Genomic DNA, 16452 nt, shown 5'->3' with positions numbered 1-16452 from the left:
GTATTGAAAGATAAAATTAAAAAAATACAGAACTCTGAGGAAAATTCAATATCAAATGACAAGATAAAAAGCTCAAACAGATCAAACGAATAAAACTGTGATATTCCTGGTACAGGCATGTTCTTATGTAGAACATGGTGAATTAAGCATAGTTTTATAGCTCTCTTAACCTCTCAACGATGTGTGAATAAAACAAACCGACCCAATAGGTAAAATTGTCAAAATAGGGGTTCAAACGTCAACATTTTGTTATTATCTTAATCACTATAACAACAAAGAAACACAAAAGACTAAGATATGCTACTACCGGCGTTTTGCATTTGCGCCGATCTGCATTTCATTTGCGCCGATTTTTTCTTTCATTTGCGCCGATTTTTGTTTTCATTTGCGCCGATTTTTTACAGGTAAATTACAGGTTAATTACAGGTGAATAGATATAAGAAGATGTGGTATGAGTGCAAATGAGACAACTCTCCATCCAAGTCATGTTATTTTTCATTTATCATTATAGACCTCTTCTGTCATCCAGTTGTACACTATATTCACATACTTTAAAATCAAGAAGTAAAAACTTTAGATAAAAGTACTCTGGTTTATACTAAAATGACGAATTGAAAATCTATTTACAGCATTCAAATCCATAAAAACGGAATACATTAAAATCATAAATCTGTTCTTGCTGAGTATTTATAGGCAACATATCTAATATATTCCTTTCTTGTGATTTCGTCTCTTCTATATTTGTTGTAATTGTCAATAACGAAATCCATCTTTTCTTTGTCTTGCTATTAACGTACTTATATGTATGGCCGTCGATGGTTAAACAAAAACTCCTCGGCTCGGTGCAGTGTGCAATATGTCCATCAATTACATCAAAGTTCAGAACAATATGAATCAAAATTAACTAAAACCTTTGTTTATAAACAGATTTTACCAATATACCTGCAAGGTATAGTACATGTACAAGTATTAACTTACCTGTAAATCCAATTAGGAGCAAATATAAAATCGGCGCAAATGAAAAAATGAAATCGGCGCAAATGAAAGAATGAAAATTTTAAAAATCGGCGCAAATGTCATACGCCCGCTACTACACCAGAAATGTGACAAATGTCCTCCCACTCGATTTTTATTTACAATTATTTTTATTTTTTATATTTTTTTAATATTTTTGCCGGAAATGTTTAAATATATTTGATTGTTTAGTTGCAGAAAGCACAAAAGAACGATGTTCTTAGGATTGTGAGCTTCAGAGACTCTGACAAACCTCCTTGTATCTGTTGCAGAGAAACAAACATGAATGTACTTTTAAGCAACAAAAGTTAAAGTTTATTCACAAAAAGGCACAACTTGATACTGCAGTAATAGTTATTGAGAATAGTGTATGTTTCCTTACTACAACAGACACCAAGGGGCAGTGCTCAAGGAGCTGTATATACACAGTCTTCATCGTGTCTGTCGCAGACAAAAAGCCACACCATAAACATGTTTTTAGAAATAAATTTACCAGTAGTGAGAAGTAACTTTTCTTCTGTGTGCATAAGTCATATTAGATTAATTATCCCTTGAGTTGATTAAAAGACTTGGGAACAAGCTCTATCATTTATGAGAATACCCTGATACTTAAATAAAAAAAAAAGAAGCATCAATTATTATAATTATTTTATATGCCTCGATTTAAATCAAAATTGCCGCGTTTGCTTTCCAACTATAGTATATATACATATGTTATACACATATACCCTGTTTGTTACATTTTTGATCAGGGGTACAACAAGTATAAGATGTATAGGGACTATATTCACAACACTCCTCATTGGACGGACATGGATGACTACCACAGGTCAAAGTTTGTGGAGGGGGATAGGAAGGGTCATACGAGCAGAAGGCTCCTTTACACGTTGTTTCTGGCTTAATGCTTGCAACAAACAGGTCAAAAGCAGCTGTTTGTGGTTCCGGAGCACCATAAGTAAACGGACCATTCCAGTCAGGTGAAAACACTGGACCTGTCACATTGAAATATGGCGGCCCATCTTGAAATGTTATATTGCAGTTAGATATTGGATTCTTGTCGCACATGTTGAATTGTATTATTGCCTTCACATTAAAATCTAGCCAATCCTGATAGTGCTCTCGTTGGTCTTGGTTATCCAATTCGTCCATTAAATATCGTAAATTCCGTACAAATATTCCTTTGAATAAGATTTCATCTCTGTTACAATGTGGGTCACAATACTCTGTGAAGGTGCCAGTTATGTTTGTACTATTTAGTATGGCAGCGTTGGCAAGTTTTATAGCTAAATCAATGTGTGACTTATTTTCAGAGATTTTATACATCTCTACGAGACTACCAATCATGGTGCCTGGTAAATATGTAGGTCCATATGACTGGTTAGGCTTACACTTACTTGTGGCACCGTCATTTATTAAGTACGTTGTCTCATTTATAAGCTTATTTCTTAAAATATAAAAGTATATCTGATCCATCTTCACAAGAAAATCATTATTCTTCGTCAACCGATAAAGTTTAGCAGCTAGCTGGAGAAATTCGGTATTTGTTATTGTTTCTTTATTTTCAAAATTGTTATCAAACCAAAAGCCTCCACCACATCTGTACGTATGATCCCAGCCTGTTTTCCAAGCCCAGTTAAAAATGTCAATTGCTGTTTGTAAAAACTCTTGTTCCCCAAGGACTTCGTAAATTCTTGAATAGCTCAAACCATACCATCCCATATCGTCAAATGAAGGATAAGGTCCATAGGCCTCTAGCAAGGAGTAGAGTTCACGTTGAGATGCCTTGACAACGTTTATGTATCTGGTATTGTTGGCATATTCTATGAAATTGACCATAGGTTCCAGAACACATCCATTCTCCCAAAACCCATCATAACCATTCCATATCTAAAACAACAAAACATACATGATTAACAAGATAAAAAAAACTCAAACCCGTCTGGACGTACATTGGAAAATATGTACCCGACTTGCATGTTTATGACTAGACTTTAGTATCCTTAGCACAAAAATGCTTTAGCAAATATTCAGTAATGCTTTTTCAGTCTAGTCGTTTCTCTCGATTTTCTGTTATTTTCAAATGGAATACATGCATCCCAAGCCCTCAAGTTATTTATCCTTTTTTTTTTTACACAAAACTCAATTGTTTTAATTGCATGACAGGTTGTCTTGAGTTAGATCTTTATCTCACCAATATATAGATGTTTGATACACGCGATATTATAACATTTGTACTGAAATTTAAAGTAAAAGGTGACGTATTGGTCCATTGGGTCGGGTGTATTATATATGTAATTACATTTTGTACAAATTTATATATCTATAATGATTTACACATGTCACTATAATAACCCAGCTAACACATAATATTTTCATGATATTATTGAGTGGTTATATATATGTTTGTCAAAAATATTTTTCAAAAAATATTTTATAGACATTTTTTTTACATGAGAATTTATGCATGAATGATATTTTAACAATAATATTTCATCCCAATGTTTCATTGCTAATATAAAAACATTTTTTGTAAATATTTTTTCATAATAAATAAATAAATATTCTTTGCTGATGCTTTTCAAATGTTAAATAGACAGTTTTATAAATGAGAACAATTGTATGTTGAGGAGATATTTCTTTGCAATATTCAATCAATATCTGATTGACATTTTTATATTACATTTAATTTATATAGTTTTTTGATGTGTCAAAGAAATATTTATAATACATTTTTGATTAATATCTATGTAAAGCAGGTTTATTCAACCTATGCCAACATTTTGAAATTTAGGTATAAAATTGTATGAAAAAATGTTGGCATAGGTTGAGTAATTTTTTACAGATTAAGTGTTATAAAAACATAAATTAATTAGGGGCTAATCAATCTACAACCAGTTTAAATCTAGCGTTAAAGTATACTCAATATACAATTCCTTTTACAAGTACTATAGCTAGTGAAAATGTAAGTAATTGTGTGTGATGAGGATCTCTAAAAAATTAATATAATGAATTAATGGGAAAAGAAAAGGATTTTATGATTTTTATAAAGTAACAATAATCTAGTCATATTAAAAGTTTATCAGTGTCATTTTCATGAATAAAATAAAAAATATACGATAAAATATTAAATTTAATTAAAATACGTTCCTTCAAATACAATAAAATACAACATTATTGATACTCGTGTATTTCATAAATACTGACTCATGTAAAATATCTATTATAAATGTTCACTATTAATTCCTACACATACAGAGAATAAGATAAATTTCACTTATATGATTGTCTCAAAAGTCATAGTATAAGCAGAGACATATAATACAATTATTGTAGTTTATGTCTCTGGTGTAAGATATGATGCTGCATCTGTCCAATCAACTGATGTCGTTTTGTTTTCCTGTGGTCTCTTGGGCAAGTTTCACAAAACTATCTCATGAGTAAGACATGTCTTAGGATGGTTTTACGGTATATTCTAGTCCTTAGAGGGTTTCACAAAGTGGTCCTAAATTTGGACATCTTTAAGTTGGTCACAAAGTAAGGACTACACGAGAGGATTCTTGTGATGGTCTTAGGATAGTCACAAATGTGTTTATATAAATTACACTCATTTTTTATATTAATTTTGCAAATTATCTTATTCTTACATCATGTATCTAATTATCAATTCGAATGATAGAGTTCCAAGTAAGAGGCACAAAATGTCTATAATTCTCACAACCCAATATAATGAATAAAAAAACACAGAATACTTTTCAAACCTAAAATAAAGTAAATAAAGGGTGCACTGTCCCACTGGAAAGTCATTGCCTATAAATGAACCAAAAATCATTTTATTTGATATTTATCTTAAATTTTATATTGCAAAATTAAAGTGATTTAAAAAAGTTTCTGTTGCAGTATGGTATATTTATATATTTTGTTGCTTGTTGGTCGCCAAGTATGTTTCATATTAAATACAACAAAATTATGAACACAAATAATCCAAAAAATTGCACAAATGTGTTTTACTAAGCTTTTTACTTATATTTTTCTTAAGTATTGTTATATTTAAGAGTTTAATTTTTAAAATTTAGTCAATTTTTTTTATTGTTGATTTAATATTTGATTCAACAAAAAGTTTCTATTTTACAATTATGTCATTTTAGATATTTTTGTATTATTCCATTTTTGCTACAACATAATTTTGCAAATACTTTATTTTTGTTTCTGAATGTTAAAAGAGTAATATTTAATGCTTAAAGATACTGAATGTATTTTACCTTTTATTAATTAATAATTGTTATAACAACACCTATTGTATTTTTTTGTAGGCATAGGTTGAATATATTTTTATCAAATGTTGGCATAGGTTGAAGACACCGTAAAGCATAGGTTTGATGTATAATAAAATATCTTTTTGATGTAACATCAATATAATTTTCATGTCCTAATCAAAAATATAAAAATGGTAATATCTAATGAATATTTCAATAACATCGTAACAATATATTTTTTCGATTTTATTTAGAAAATATTAGTTAAAGACTGTTTCATAAAGTTTTAAGATAATATGTTTAAGAGATATTTGTAAGATGTATGATAGACATGTTTTCCAAATGTTTGTTTAGTGATATTTGAGTGAAGCACATGTTTGATTTGAAAAAAGAAATATTGTATAAACATTTTTACATAATTTGATATTTGTAAGATGTACGACAAATGTTTGTTTCTAATGTTTGTAAGTGATATTTGTGTGAAGCCCATGTTTGATATGAAAAAGGAAATATTTTTTATATAATTTTTTAATCAAATTAACATGAATGTCTCTTCATTTTTGATAGAAAGTTTTAACAATTCTTATCTAACTTAGACGAAAATTCCAATCAAGTCAATAGAAAAATTATCTAGCGAATATATATAACGATTGTGTTTGATTGAAGAGCATTGAGGACCGTCAGAAAAAAATCAAATGATAAATTTGTTTAGTGATATTTGAGTGAAGTACATGTTTGATATGAAAAAAGAAATATTGTATAAACATTTTTACATAATTTGATATTTGTAAGATGTACGACAAATGTTTGTTTCTAATGTTTGTAAGTGATATTTGTGTGAAGCCCATGTTTGATATGAAAAAGGAAATATTTTTTATATAATTTTTTAATCAAATTAACATGAATGTCTCTTCATTTTTGATAGAAAGTTTTAACAATTCTTATCTAACTTAGACGAAAATTCCAATCAAGTCAATAGAAAAATTATCTAGCGAATATATATAACGATTGTGTTTGATTGAAGAGCATTGAGGACCGTCAGAAAAAAATCAAATGATAAATTCATACCAAATAGGACTACGATAATCTGTGCATAGAACTAGAAAATTCTTTGTATTTTGCCTAATTCAAAGTTTTTAAAACAGTATTTATGAAAAAATATCATTGATATTTCATGCCAATAAAGAAATATAAGCCAACATTGTGCCAACAATATGCCAACGTATCAGGTACTTATCTCCCCCCTTTATATCACATAATAAAAAAAAATATTTTTTATATTATTCCAACGTTCTAACAAAAAAATGTGCTCTTTATTCTCTTTATCTAACATTTTCAAATCTGTGTAGTCATTTAGATATATCTACCTAAATGATTGAATAATTTTATGCACAAACAAAAAATATTTAAAACCAGGCCAAAACAACAAATACAATTTGAATATATTTTAATTTTTTTCATCTTCAGTCAAATTAACAAATCATTGACACGAGTGACTGTTTTCGCTCTCCAATTGATAGTTGTGAAACTACTGAATATCTATAATACTAAAATTACGAGGTCCAATTTGTCAGCCGTCATCACGTAAAAACGACGAATACAGAATTCAACTTTATATATAACTAATATAGTACAAAGGTGTAGATTAAAAATTACACCACTCCAGGCCCTTTTGTTTTCCACGTAATTAATATTGCCAATAATTAAGAAGTTCCGGGTCGAGTCCGCTACCGATACCAATAGTATATTCACCTGTTACCTATTACCTTATTTGTACGTTCCGCATCTGACAGGCGCACCACCAAACGTTGTATTCAGGATTAATATGCTATATACACGGGTCATAACCACAGGGTTGACACTACTAAATTGTCAAATTGTTACCTATTGTAGTATTTTAATCAGTAAGACTTTCTAAGATAACAATACGAATACTAAAAATCTGGACTAAAAATAAGGCGTATAGGTACAGTTTTCAATTTGTTAGTGGGCATGACGTAAAACAGCGAAGCAAAGAATTCAATTTTATTTATAACTTATATAGGACAATGCTGTTGATTAAAAAATACTCCATTCCAGGACCTTTTGTTTTCCAAATAATTAATATTATTGTTTCAGTTCGACGGGTTCAAACAGAAAGACTTAAAAGCAGAGAAAAACTGTTTATCTTATAATCGGCATGACTTTATCAGATGACAATACTAATACTAAAATAAGGCTTGCGCATAGTTATATATAATACTTTAATTCAGTCACGGACCCGTGATATCACGGGTGTGTTCTAGTATATATAATATCTACCAGTAGATTTTATGAGTTGACTTAAAATAATTCAGTTCAATGCATCAACTTTATAATGGATATATGGTTGTAGACTCTTTTTAAAAAACGTTTGGTAGACATCCACAAAACATATCCTAGACATAAGAAAAATATTTTGTCCAGATGTTTAAAAGATGTTGTTTGGATATTTTCAATTGACACTGAATAATATCAAAATTATGTTATTCAATATAAAATCAAGATATTTAAAAATAATGCTCTTTAAACATTCAGAACAAATATTTCCAGAAAATATGCTATTCACATGAGTACAGCCAGACATATCACGTCAAAAACATGTTTTTGAATGATATTTTGGTGACATTTTGCAATATATTTTAAAAATATCAATAAAATGTTTTTGTGCTACCTGGGAAACAATTTACTTACTTACTTACCAGTTGTTAGCTATATAGGGGAAAGCTGAGTATAAAACATGGCAAAAACTGTTTAAGTGATATTTAAATTGTATCCAATCAAAAAGTAAAATCACAAAAAATACTGAACTTAGATGAAAATAAATTGGAAAGTCCATAATCACATGGCAAAATCAAATAACAAAACACTTCAAAAGCGAATGGACAAAAACTGTCATATTCCTGACTTGGTATCAAATGATTAACTGTTGCTTTCTTAACGTTCAATGTCAATTATATTAATTCATGTGTCCCATCGAAGACCATCCCACATCACTTTATTTTTCTATGTAAGTAAACCATTTACTGATATAAGATTATAAATGAACTGTCCATAAAGAGCAAATAGTAAATTACTAGTAAATACAAGTAAACTTACCAAATAACTGAATAATCCTGCTATCGGTGAAGGAAACCAATTAGATTGAAGTGCAAATTGTGTTTTACATGCCATGTAGGCATTAAAATCCCCACCAAACATTTCAGTACTACATGTACTATTCCCATTGCCATAGATTTGTGCTAGCAAGATGCTAAACACGTAGAATAAGCAGATCTGTTTCATTTTAAATGTGTTATAAAAACTACTGGTGTGACCTCTGATTGTATCCCTACAATGTTTACAAATAAATCTTTATCTGACCATGTAGATTACAGCATACCTTTGATAACTGTTGAAAATGATTCATGACTTATAGTATAATATATTAATAATCAAAATATTTAAAATGATAACTTTATAGAGGAGGCATGTTGTCAAAAAAGTATTGTTATAAACATTCCCTTTTTTCATTGCTACAATTGTTCCCTGTCTATCGTTTTGTAACTTATATATTTTTCTTTAGTAACTATCATATTGCTTGGATTTGTATTTTTTAACTAATACAATTCCTATTCTAACTCTAATGTTTAGTGTACTTTTTGTAGCAGTAATGACTGTGTCAACGTTGAGGAAGAAAAGACATTAAAACAACAAAACGCTTTAACTTACACAGTATGGAAAACCGTCAACCGCACTATTTTAATTTCTACAAGATGTGTATTTTGACAGTTTATAGCTCTTAAATAATGCTCGAAGACAGAATGGAAACTTCAGACATGTACAATAATTTATATCTAAATAAACCTACTTATAAAATTAAAATTGAGAATGGAAATGGGGAATGTGTCAGAGAAAGCCTGATTCGTTGTTTCGTCTCTCAATCAACATGTTAAATTTTATCTGACTGCCTCTTTTAAACCGCTTTCTTCAGTTGTTAAGTTACCGTCCCTGAATATTTCGACAATTTAAACAATGAAAGTCTACTCATTGTGTTATTGTTCGATTTTTTCTTTGGTTTTCGTTCTTTTTGGTGCCAAAGTCAAAACGATATTTTTCTGCTTTGCTAATCCATGTTCTAGTTTTTAGTTTGCAACATCTTCCACACTAGCAGCGCTCAAAATCCAAGACAGCCCCCCGCCCCACACACACCAGAGGAAATCATTATACATTACAGTCCCGTTCGTTGCATCTTACTATAGCTACAAGTAACAGGTGCTTTCAGTTCTCCTGTATGCACTTGACGATAATCTTCCCACGGTACTATCACTATCAGTTCTGCCAGTAATATTGCCTCCAGCTAAGTCAATCAGGTCACAAGGTTTACCAAATTTTGTTATATGTCTACTTGCATCTATAATGTTGAATCCTCCCTCCCGGAGACGAGGTGGCTGTGCTTTTGATTGCTAGACGTTCTCAAGCTGGGTTTAGTAGTAGATTTTCCTCATTGGTGCCTTATGTCTCTTCTTTTCTTTAATTCACTCGTTTATCTGCAAACTCACGAAGCGCAACCCTGATTTTAAGTACAGGTATGTCATCTACACTATCAATTGACGTACAGGTTGGACAATCGCGTACAGTTCATGTCACTTTACCTGTTCCCCAGATCTTTTTGTCTTTAAGTTCTAGTAGATATGACAGTGTGACATTTGATGCCCCACAAACATCTACTTGTAACGACAAAGGTAACGATGTAACTTCTCTGAACCATTGTATATTCCAAAGGAGGTGAGCCTGTGTTAGCTTACTAATACTCGCGCACGTAGCTGTTTAGATTACTTCAATTATTGATAATTGGATGCTCATTCTTCATCAATGATCACAACCTCATCAATAAGCCATGCACGTTGATCCGTAATTTTATTTTTCCATAAAGTCTTATCAGATTGATCCTCTATAGCCAATCTGTGAATTTTACATCTTCGTTTTTGATATATCTAGCAATTCATCATCCCGTTTTAAATACAAAATTTCAATCCTGGTATCTATGATGAGTTTATTTACCCCCGCCCTGAACGAGGTTGTTCACAATTGGTAGAATCTTCTCAACTTGCACCTCTCAGCTACTTTCCATTTATATAAAGTCTGAAAAGATTGTACATCAAGTTACTATTAAACTTCTTTCTGAATCTTGCCACTATGTCGTCACGTTACTGAACTTAAGCTTGATTCCATAAACGTAGTTGGTATAATTATTAAGTTCATTTTGAAAACATAAACATTTACAGGTAAATGGTGAAGATTTAGACTGTGAAATTCGTAATTTTAGAAAAAAACAAGAATGTGTCCATAGTGCACGGATGCTCCACTCACACTATCATTTTCATGTTCAGTGGACCGTGAAATTGGGATCAACACTTAAATTTGGCATTAAAATTAGAAAGATCAAGAATCAAGTTGATTGGACTTCAACTTCATCAAAAACTACCTTGACCAAAAACTTTAGCGTGAGGTTCGCACTATCTTTTTCTTTGTTAAGTGTACCATGAAATTGGGGTCATTACTTTAATTTGGCGTTGCAATTAGAAAGATCATATCATAGAGAACATGTGTACTAAGTTTCAAGTTGATTGCACTTTAACTTCATAAAAAACTACCTTGACCAAAAACTTTAACCTGACGAACGGACGCACAGACCAGAAAACATAATGCCCCTCTACTATCGTACGTGGGGCATACAAATTGTTACACGTTTTATTGGGACCTAGAATGTTGTCTTGCTTACTCCTCCGGGGAGCATAGACCATTAACGATCTTCCTCCATCTAACTCGATTTAGCGCCAGGTTTTCTAAAGTGTTCCAGATGTATCCCTGCTGCTTTATTTAATATTCTGTTTCCCTGCGCCAGGTGTTTCTTGGTCGTACTCTGTTTCTTTTTCCTTTTAAGGTGGGAACGGGTCGTCCTTTGGTTTTGTGAGTCTTTGTTTACCTCTTGGATTTGATTTTTATTGTCTTGTACTGTTTGATCTGTTTTTGGCACTCCAATACCCATACTTCCCTAGTTTTTCTTGTTACCCCGAGCTTATTTTGTTTTTTGTCCATGGATTTATGAGTTGTGAACAGCGGTATACTACTGTTGCCTTTATTTTTCCCTAGAATGTTAAAGGCGACTCTTGCTTTAACTTCAGTGTCTATTTTCTATTTCGTATCTCTAGATAACTCCTGTTGTCTACACAATGTATTTTACTTTTCTTGTTTTTCTATGTTATCTACACAATGTATTTTACTTCTTTTGTTTTTCTATGTTGTCTACACAATGCATTTTACTTCTTTTGTTTTTCTATGTTGTCTACACAATGCATTTTACTTCTTTTGTTTTTCTATGTTGTCTACACAATGCATTTTACTTCTCCTGTTTTTTAAATGTTATCTACACAATGTATTTTACTTCTCTTGTTTTTCTATGTTGTCTACATAATGTATTTTACTTCTCTTGTTTTTGTATGTTATCTACACAATGTATTTTACTTCTCTTGTTTTTGTATGTTATCTACACAATGTATTTTACTTCTCTTGTTTTTGTATGTTATCTTCACAATGTATTTTACTTCTCTTGTTTTTTTTTTGGAAGAAGACTTCAAGTCTTCTGAAGGCCAATGGTGCCGACTTTAAAATCATTGAATTCTCCGTATGCCGCATTTGTTTCTGTGTATTACAATTTCATAACAACTTCTGATTCCTGACACCGATTTTTACACATGATTAAGCATCTGAATCATTTAATTTGTAAATTAGGATTGAAAAACAATCACTATCGTAAATATGTACCCTTTTATTTATGTTAATTATTAGATTTCATCTCATCTACATGAATGTTATTTGTTTACTTGTAACCGGATGTTTTTACTGTAGATATTTGAAGTACGCATGCGTGAATTTGGTATCGGGACAACTCGCCCTGTTTAAATGTTCGCCCTTCAAGTTACGAATTTGTAGACAAGAAGATTTTGTTTTTAATAATTATAAAAGGATCCATTTCTTATTAAATTGTTGTCTTTATTGCCCTTCTACTTCAAATGGTTTGAATCTATTCATAAAATTATTCAAGACTCAGTTGACAAAAGCAGTACGTTGACGTTGGGAGAATTTTGATTAAACTCTAAATGCTAATAGAATAAGAAATATAATATAACTGAATGTACCTCCTTCTGAATAAGTTATTGAAATATGAATATGAATCCCTTTTGACAAGAGAAATCTGACTTTTGTCAGAAATATTTGTTTCACATGTGCAAAGGTAATCAAATGTGGCGGCCATATTGGTTTGTTTACAAATATGTGAAGAAGCCTCCAGAACCATGACCTAAACATAAATAGTCTTCCGAAAACGTAAACTTTATGCAATACTATTTTATCAATCATGATTAGTTTCTTAAATTTAAATTGGATTATTTAAAGAAATAGAATTATAACAATTACGATTTTAGATTAGAGATTCTACACAGACATGCTTTGATCTATTTATAGCTAAATTAGTTTACCTGTGTGAAAATGTAAATAATGGTCTAAATGGATATTAATTTGTTTACTAAACAAGTAAGGACAAACTATGGATGGAAGATAATAATTCACATACATATTTCAGGACATTTGATTTATTTTAATAAATATAGGATTTAAAAACTGCAAGTGCAAACAAATTTAATCTTCTTCTTCTTAAACTATTTCAGGACTGATAAAATAATTCACGCTATTAAAAGGTAAAAGTATCTAGGCCTTATCAATATTTATTTTTAAGATTTACTGTACACAAGTAAAATCTAAAAATATAGGGTGCTTTATACAATGGAAAGCGCAAAAATCCAAAGTTTACGGATTGGAATATAAATGTACATAAAACATAAATAATAACTGGACAGGATCACTTAAGCTTTATACAGTAAAAATAAAGGGGACACCCCTGCCACTACCTTATCACATATGTACAAACAGCTCATATCACAAATGTTCAATAATTGGTTTTACTTTTAAATACAGTTCATCGGACGGATTCACAGTTTCTGCAGAATGCAAGTTCTCTTGGTATGCAACCTAAAGCACATATCGGTAGACATTTTTTGAATTTTGTCTAAATCAGTACAACTGTTAATATCAGGCAATATAAATCTACTGTCAATAATCAATTTAACGATATCAACTTGATTTTTATACGCCCAGGACGTATTATGTTATACAAATGTCCAGTGTCCGTCCGTCTGTCTGGCGTAAACATGTCGAACCGTAACTTGAGAATTTCATGAAACTTATTATAGTTGTTTCTTATGATGGTCAAATGATCAGTATACTTTTTGGTTAAAATAAGATAAAAACTTTTTGAGTTACGGCACTTTGTAACTAAAACAGGGCGGTGTTTTTTTCACGTCACACTGTATATCAAAAACGATTTTTGATTATTGCTTAAAACTTTACACAATTCTTAGTTATATTAATCTCAAGATCTGTATACTTTTTGGTGATGATTCAAAATTTTATTTTGAGTTATTGAGTATTTTGTAAAAAAAGAGGGGGGGGGGGGGTTACATGTCGCACAGTATCTCAAAAACTATGATTATTGCTTAAAACTTTACACACTTCTTTGTTATATTAATCTAAACATCTGTATACTTTTTGGTGATGATTAAAAATTTTATTTTTCAGTTATTTAGTATTTTGTAAATAAGGGGGAGGGTTTTTTTTACATGTCGCACCGTATCTCAAAAACAATTTATGATTATTGCTTAAAACTTTACACATTTCTTTGTTATATTAATCTAAAGATCTGTATACTTTTTGGTTTTGATTCAAAATTTTATTTTAGTGATATTTAGTTTTTTTGTATCTCAAAAACAATAAATGGAACAAAGCAGCCTGGGTTAGTGTGGCTGCTTTCATGGTACTTCAAGTTACCTTTTATTCACCTTCTTCCACCTCAGAGCTATCAGTTCTTTGATTCTATGTTGTCTACACAATGTATATGTAAAATATAGGTTAATAAGTCTCAGACATATGCTTTAGTTATGGGTTTTGTTCTTATTGTGTGTAATTATTATTGTTCTTTCCTAGTTGTGACACATTCTGTGTAAATACATCATCGTCTGTTTTATGTTAAGATTCTTGCTCTATATATATGTACATAAATCATGGCATCATTAATCTTACACAGGAGTCTCACTATTGAACTTGTATTATTACAATTCTTTACACATGTTATATAGCTGATATATGATGTTCCTACAATTATGATTTACTGGTGTAGTTTACTTTGGCATATTTTCTGTTGTCCTTATGTTTAAAAGTGGTTGCACATGGATAAGTAATGTGCTACAGGAGCGGATCCAGCCATTTGAAAAAAAAAGGGGGGGGGGGGGGGGGGTCCCAACCCAGAACAAAGAGTTGGAACCCACCTGGATCCGCCAATGTGCTAGTGTCCTAGTTTTGTTTGAAAATTAATGAATTGCTTTAGAAAATTGATTTTTCATCTTTATTGAGCTCAATTTTGTAATTTAATTTCAGAATAAGGAGTTGCAAAGCATTTCCTTCCACAAAACTGTAACATCTTTTGAAATTAAATTTTATGTTCAAATTTGTTTCGGCTATTTTTATGGGTACCAGGTAGTTGTGTAATGATAAGCATAAGAATCAAAAATAAAATAAACATTTGAAAATAAACATTTATTTCTATATCTGTATAAAATAAATTCTTCTACTTACAATATGTTACATATATATAATTATTGCACATCACAAGTATTATAGCCAAACCTACATGAACAATATCAGCCAATCAAACAAGTATTCATAATAAACAGAAGTATTCATTTTACGAAATAAAGACATATTAAAATTAACATTTATCAAACCTTGGGAATATTTTTGTCATATATACTTCATCATACTGAATAAAGGGGAATCATTAAAAGTCATTTCCAAAACATTATTCCTTATGATATTTTTAATGCTTTTGACTGATCTTTACTGAAATATTTTTTGTTATCAATTTAACACGAGGGTAGTAAAGGGGCCATGAACACGGAAACACGTGAAATAAAAATCGCAAAAACGTTGCACGGAAAATAAAAATCGGAAAAAACGAAGCACGAGAAATAAAATCGTAAATATTAATGGAAAAAGTAAAATAATTTATTAATCAACCGTTCTTGAAGATCATCTAGTCATTATATAATGGACATGATGACCCTGCAGTCACATTTTAGCGTCCGCTAGTTGCATCTGATTTGAAAGAAAAATATAAAGCATAAGCATAAAAGATTTATTTAATGTCGGTTATACACATAACAAAACAAGCTCTGTAGAGCTTTTACCGCCATATTATTCATTATAGTTAATTTGATAGCAATTTAAATATTCAGGGAACACATAATCCCCGGATTGACTTTGCATTTAGTCCCAGTTTACTTTTTAATCATATGTGGGACAAGCACGAGTAATTAAGAGTACCAAAACGAAACACGGAAAATAAATAAAGGAGAGCACGTCGAACCAAACACGAGAAAACGAGAAATGAAACGTCAAAACACGAAAACACGTGAAATAAAAAGGCAGAAAACGTTGCACGAAAATAACCCTTTACCACCCTCTTAACAGTTTTATGTTATTTTTATGGGGTATCAATGGGAATGTAGTTTCATCCAATATACCGGTAGTGGCCTTGAAATATATTTCCAAAACTAGACACCCTAATAATAATTGTACAAAGTTTGGTCATAATAGGTCCAATGTTTATTGAGATGATTTTTGAACAAGTGTACATGATACACATGATGAAAAAGATAGTGGTTGCATGTACATAAATATATATGTTTAATGGTAAAAAAGAATGATTAAAAAATGTGATGAATTACGTTCATAAATATCTTTGAATATATTATATTTCATCCAACATTTTTGACATTCTTTTGAGTTACTTTCATATTTCACACTTTATAATGAAGAAGAATACAACCACTGATCAAAAATCAAGAACATCAAAATATGTCTGTAATGTATTTTACTATAAATGTTACAGAGTGTCTACAGACTTATAAACCTGAATTACACATTTATACATCATTAATTAATCATATTTCATTTTTAAAATGACAAATATAGGATATATATATAACTGTCAATTTAAATACTGTTAATATAT

At 30.5% G+C, this 16452-nt stretch overlaps 1 protein-coding gene across 1 annotated transcript; it reads right to left on the bottom strand.

Moving 5' to 3' along the window:
* Positions 1-1645: 1645 nt before the first annotated feature.
* LOC143082240 (uncharacterized) lies at positions 1646-8611 on the bottom strand. The gene is made up of 2 exons (XM_076257832.1): positions 8385-8611; positions 1646-2901 (listed from the first exon to the last, which is right to left on the bottom strand). Exons 1-2 carry the CDS (start codon positions 8568-8570, stop codon positions 1729-1731), a joined length of 1359 nt encoding a protein of 452 aa, XP_076113947.1. The 5' UTR covers positions 8571-8611; the 3' UTR covers positions 1646-1728.
* Positions 8612-16452: the final 7841 nt, after the last annotated feature.

The sequence above is a fragment of the Mytilus galloprovincialis genome, chromosome 7 (assembly GCF_965363235.1).
Source record: "Mytilus galloprovincialis chromosome 7, xbMytGall1.hap1.1, whole genome shotgun sequence".
In the NCBI taxonomy this organism is placed as follows: domain Eukaryota; kingdom Metazoa; phylum Mollusca; class Bivalvia; order Mytilida; family Mytilidae; genus Mytilus; species Mytilus galloprovincialis.
Note: the sequence above shows the minus strand (reverse complement) of the source record. Positions and strands in the feature narration are given on the sequence as shown.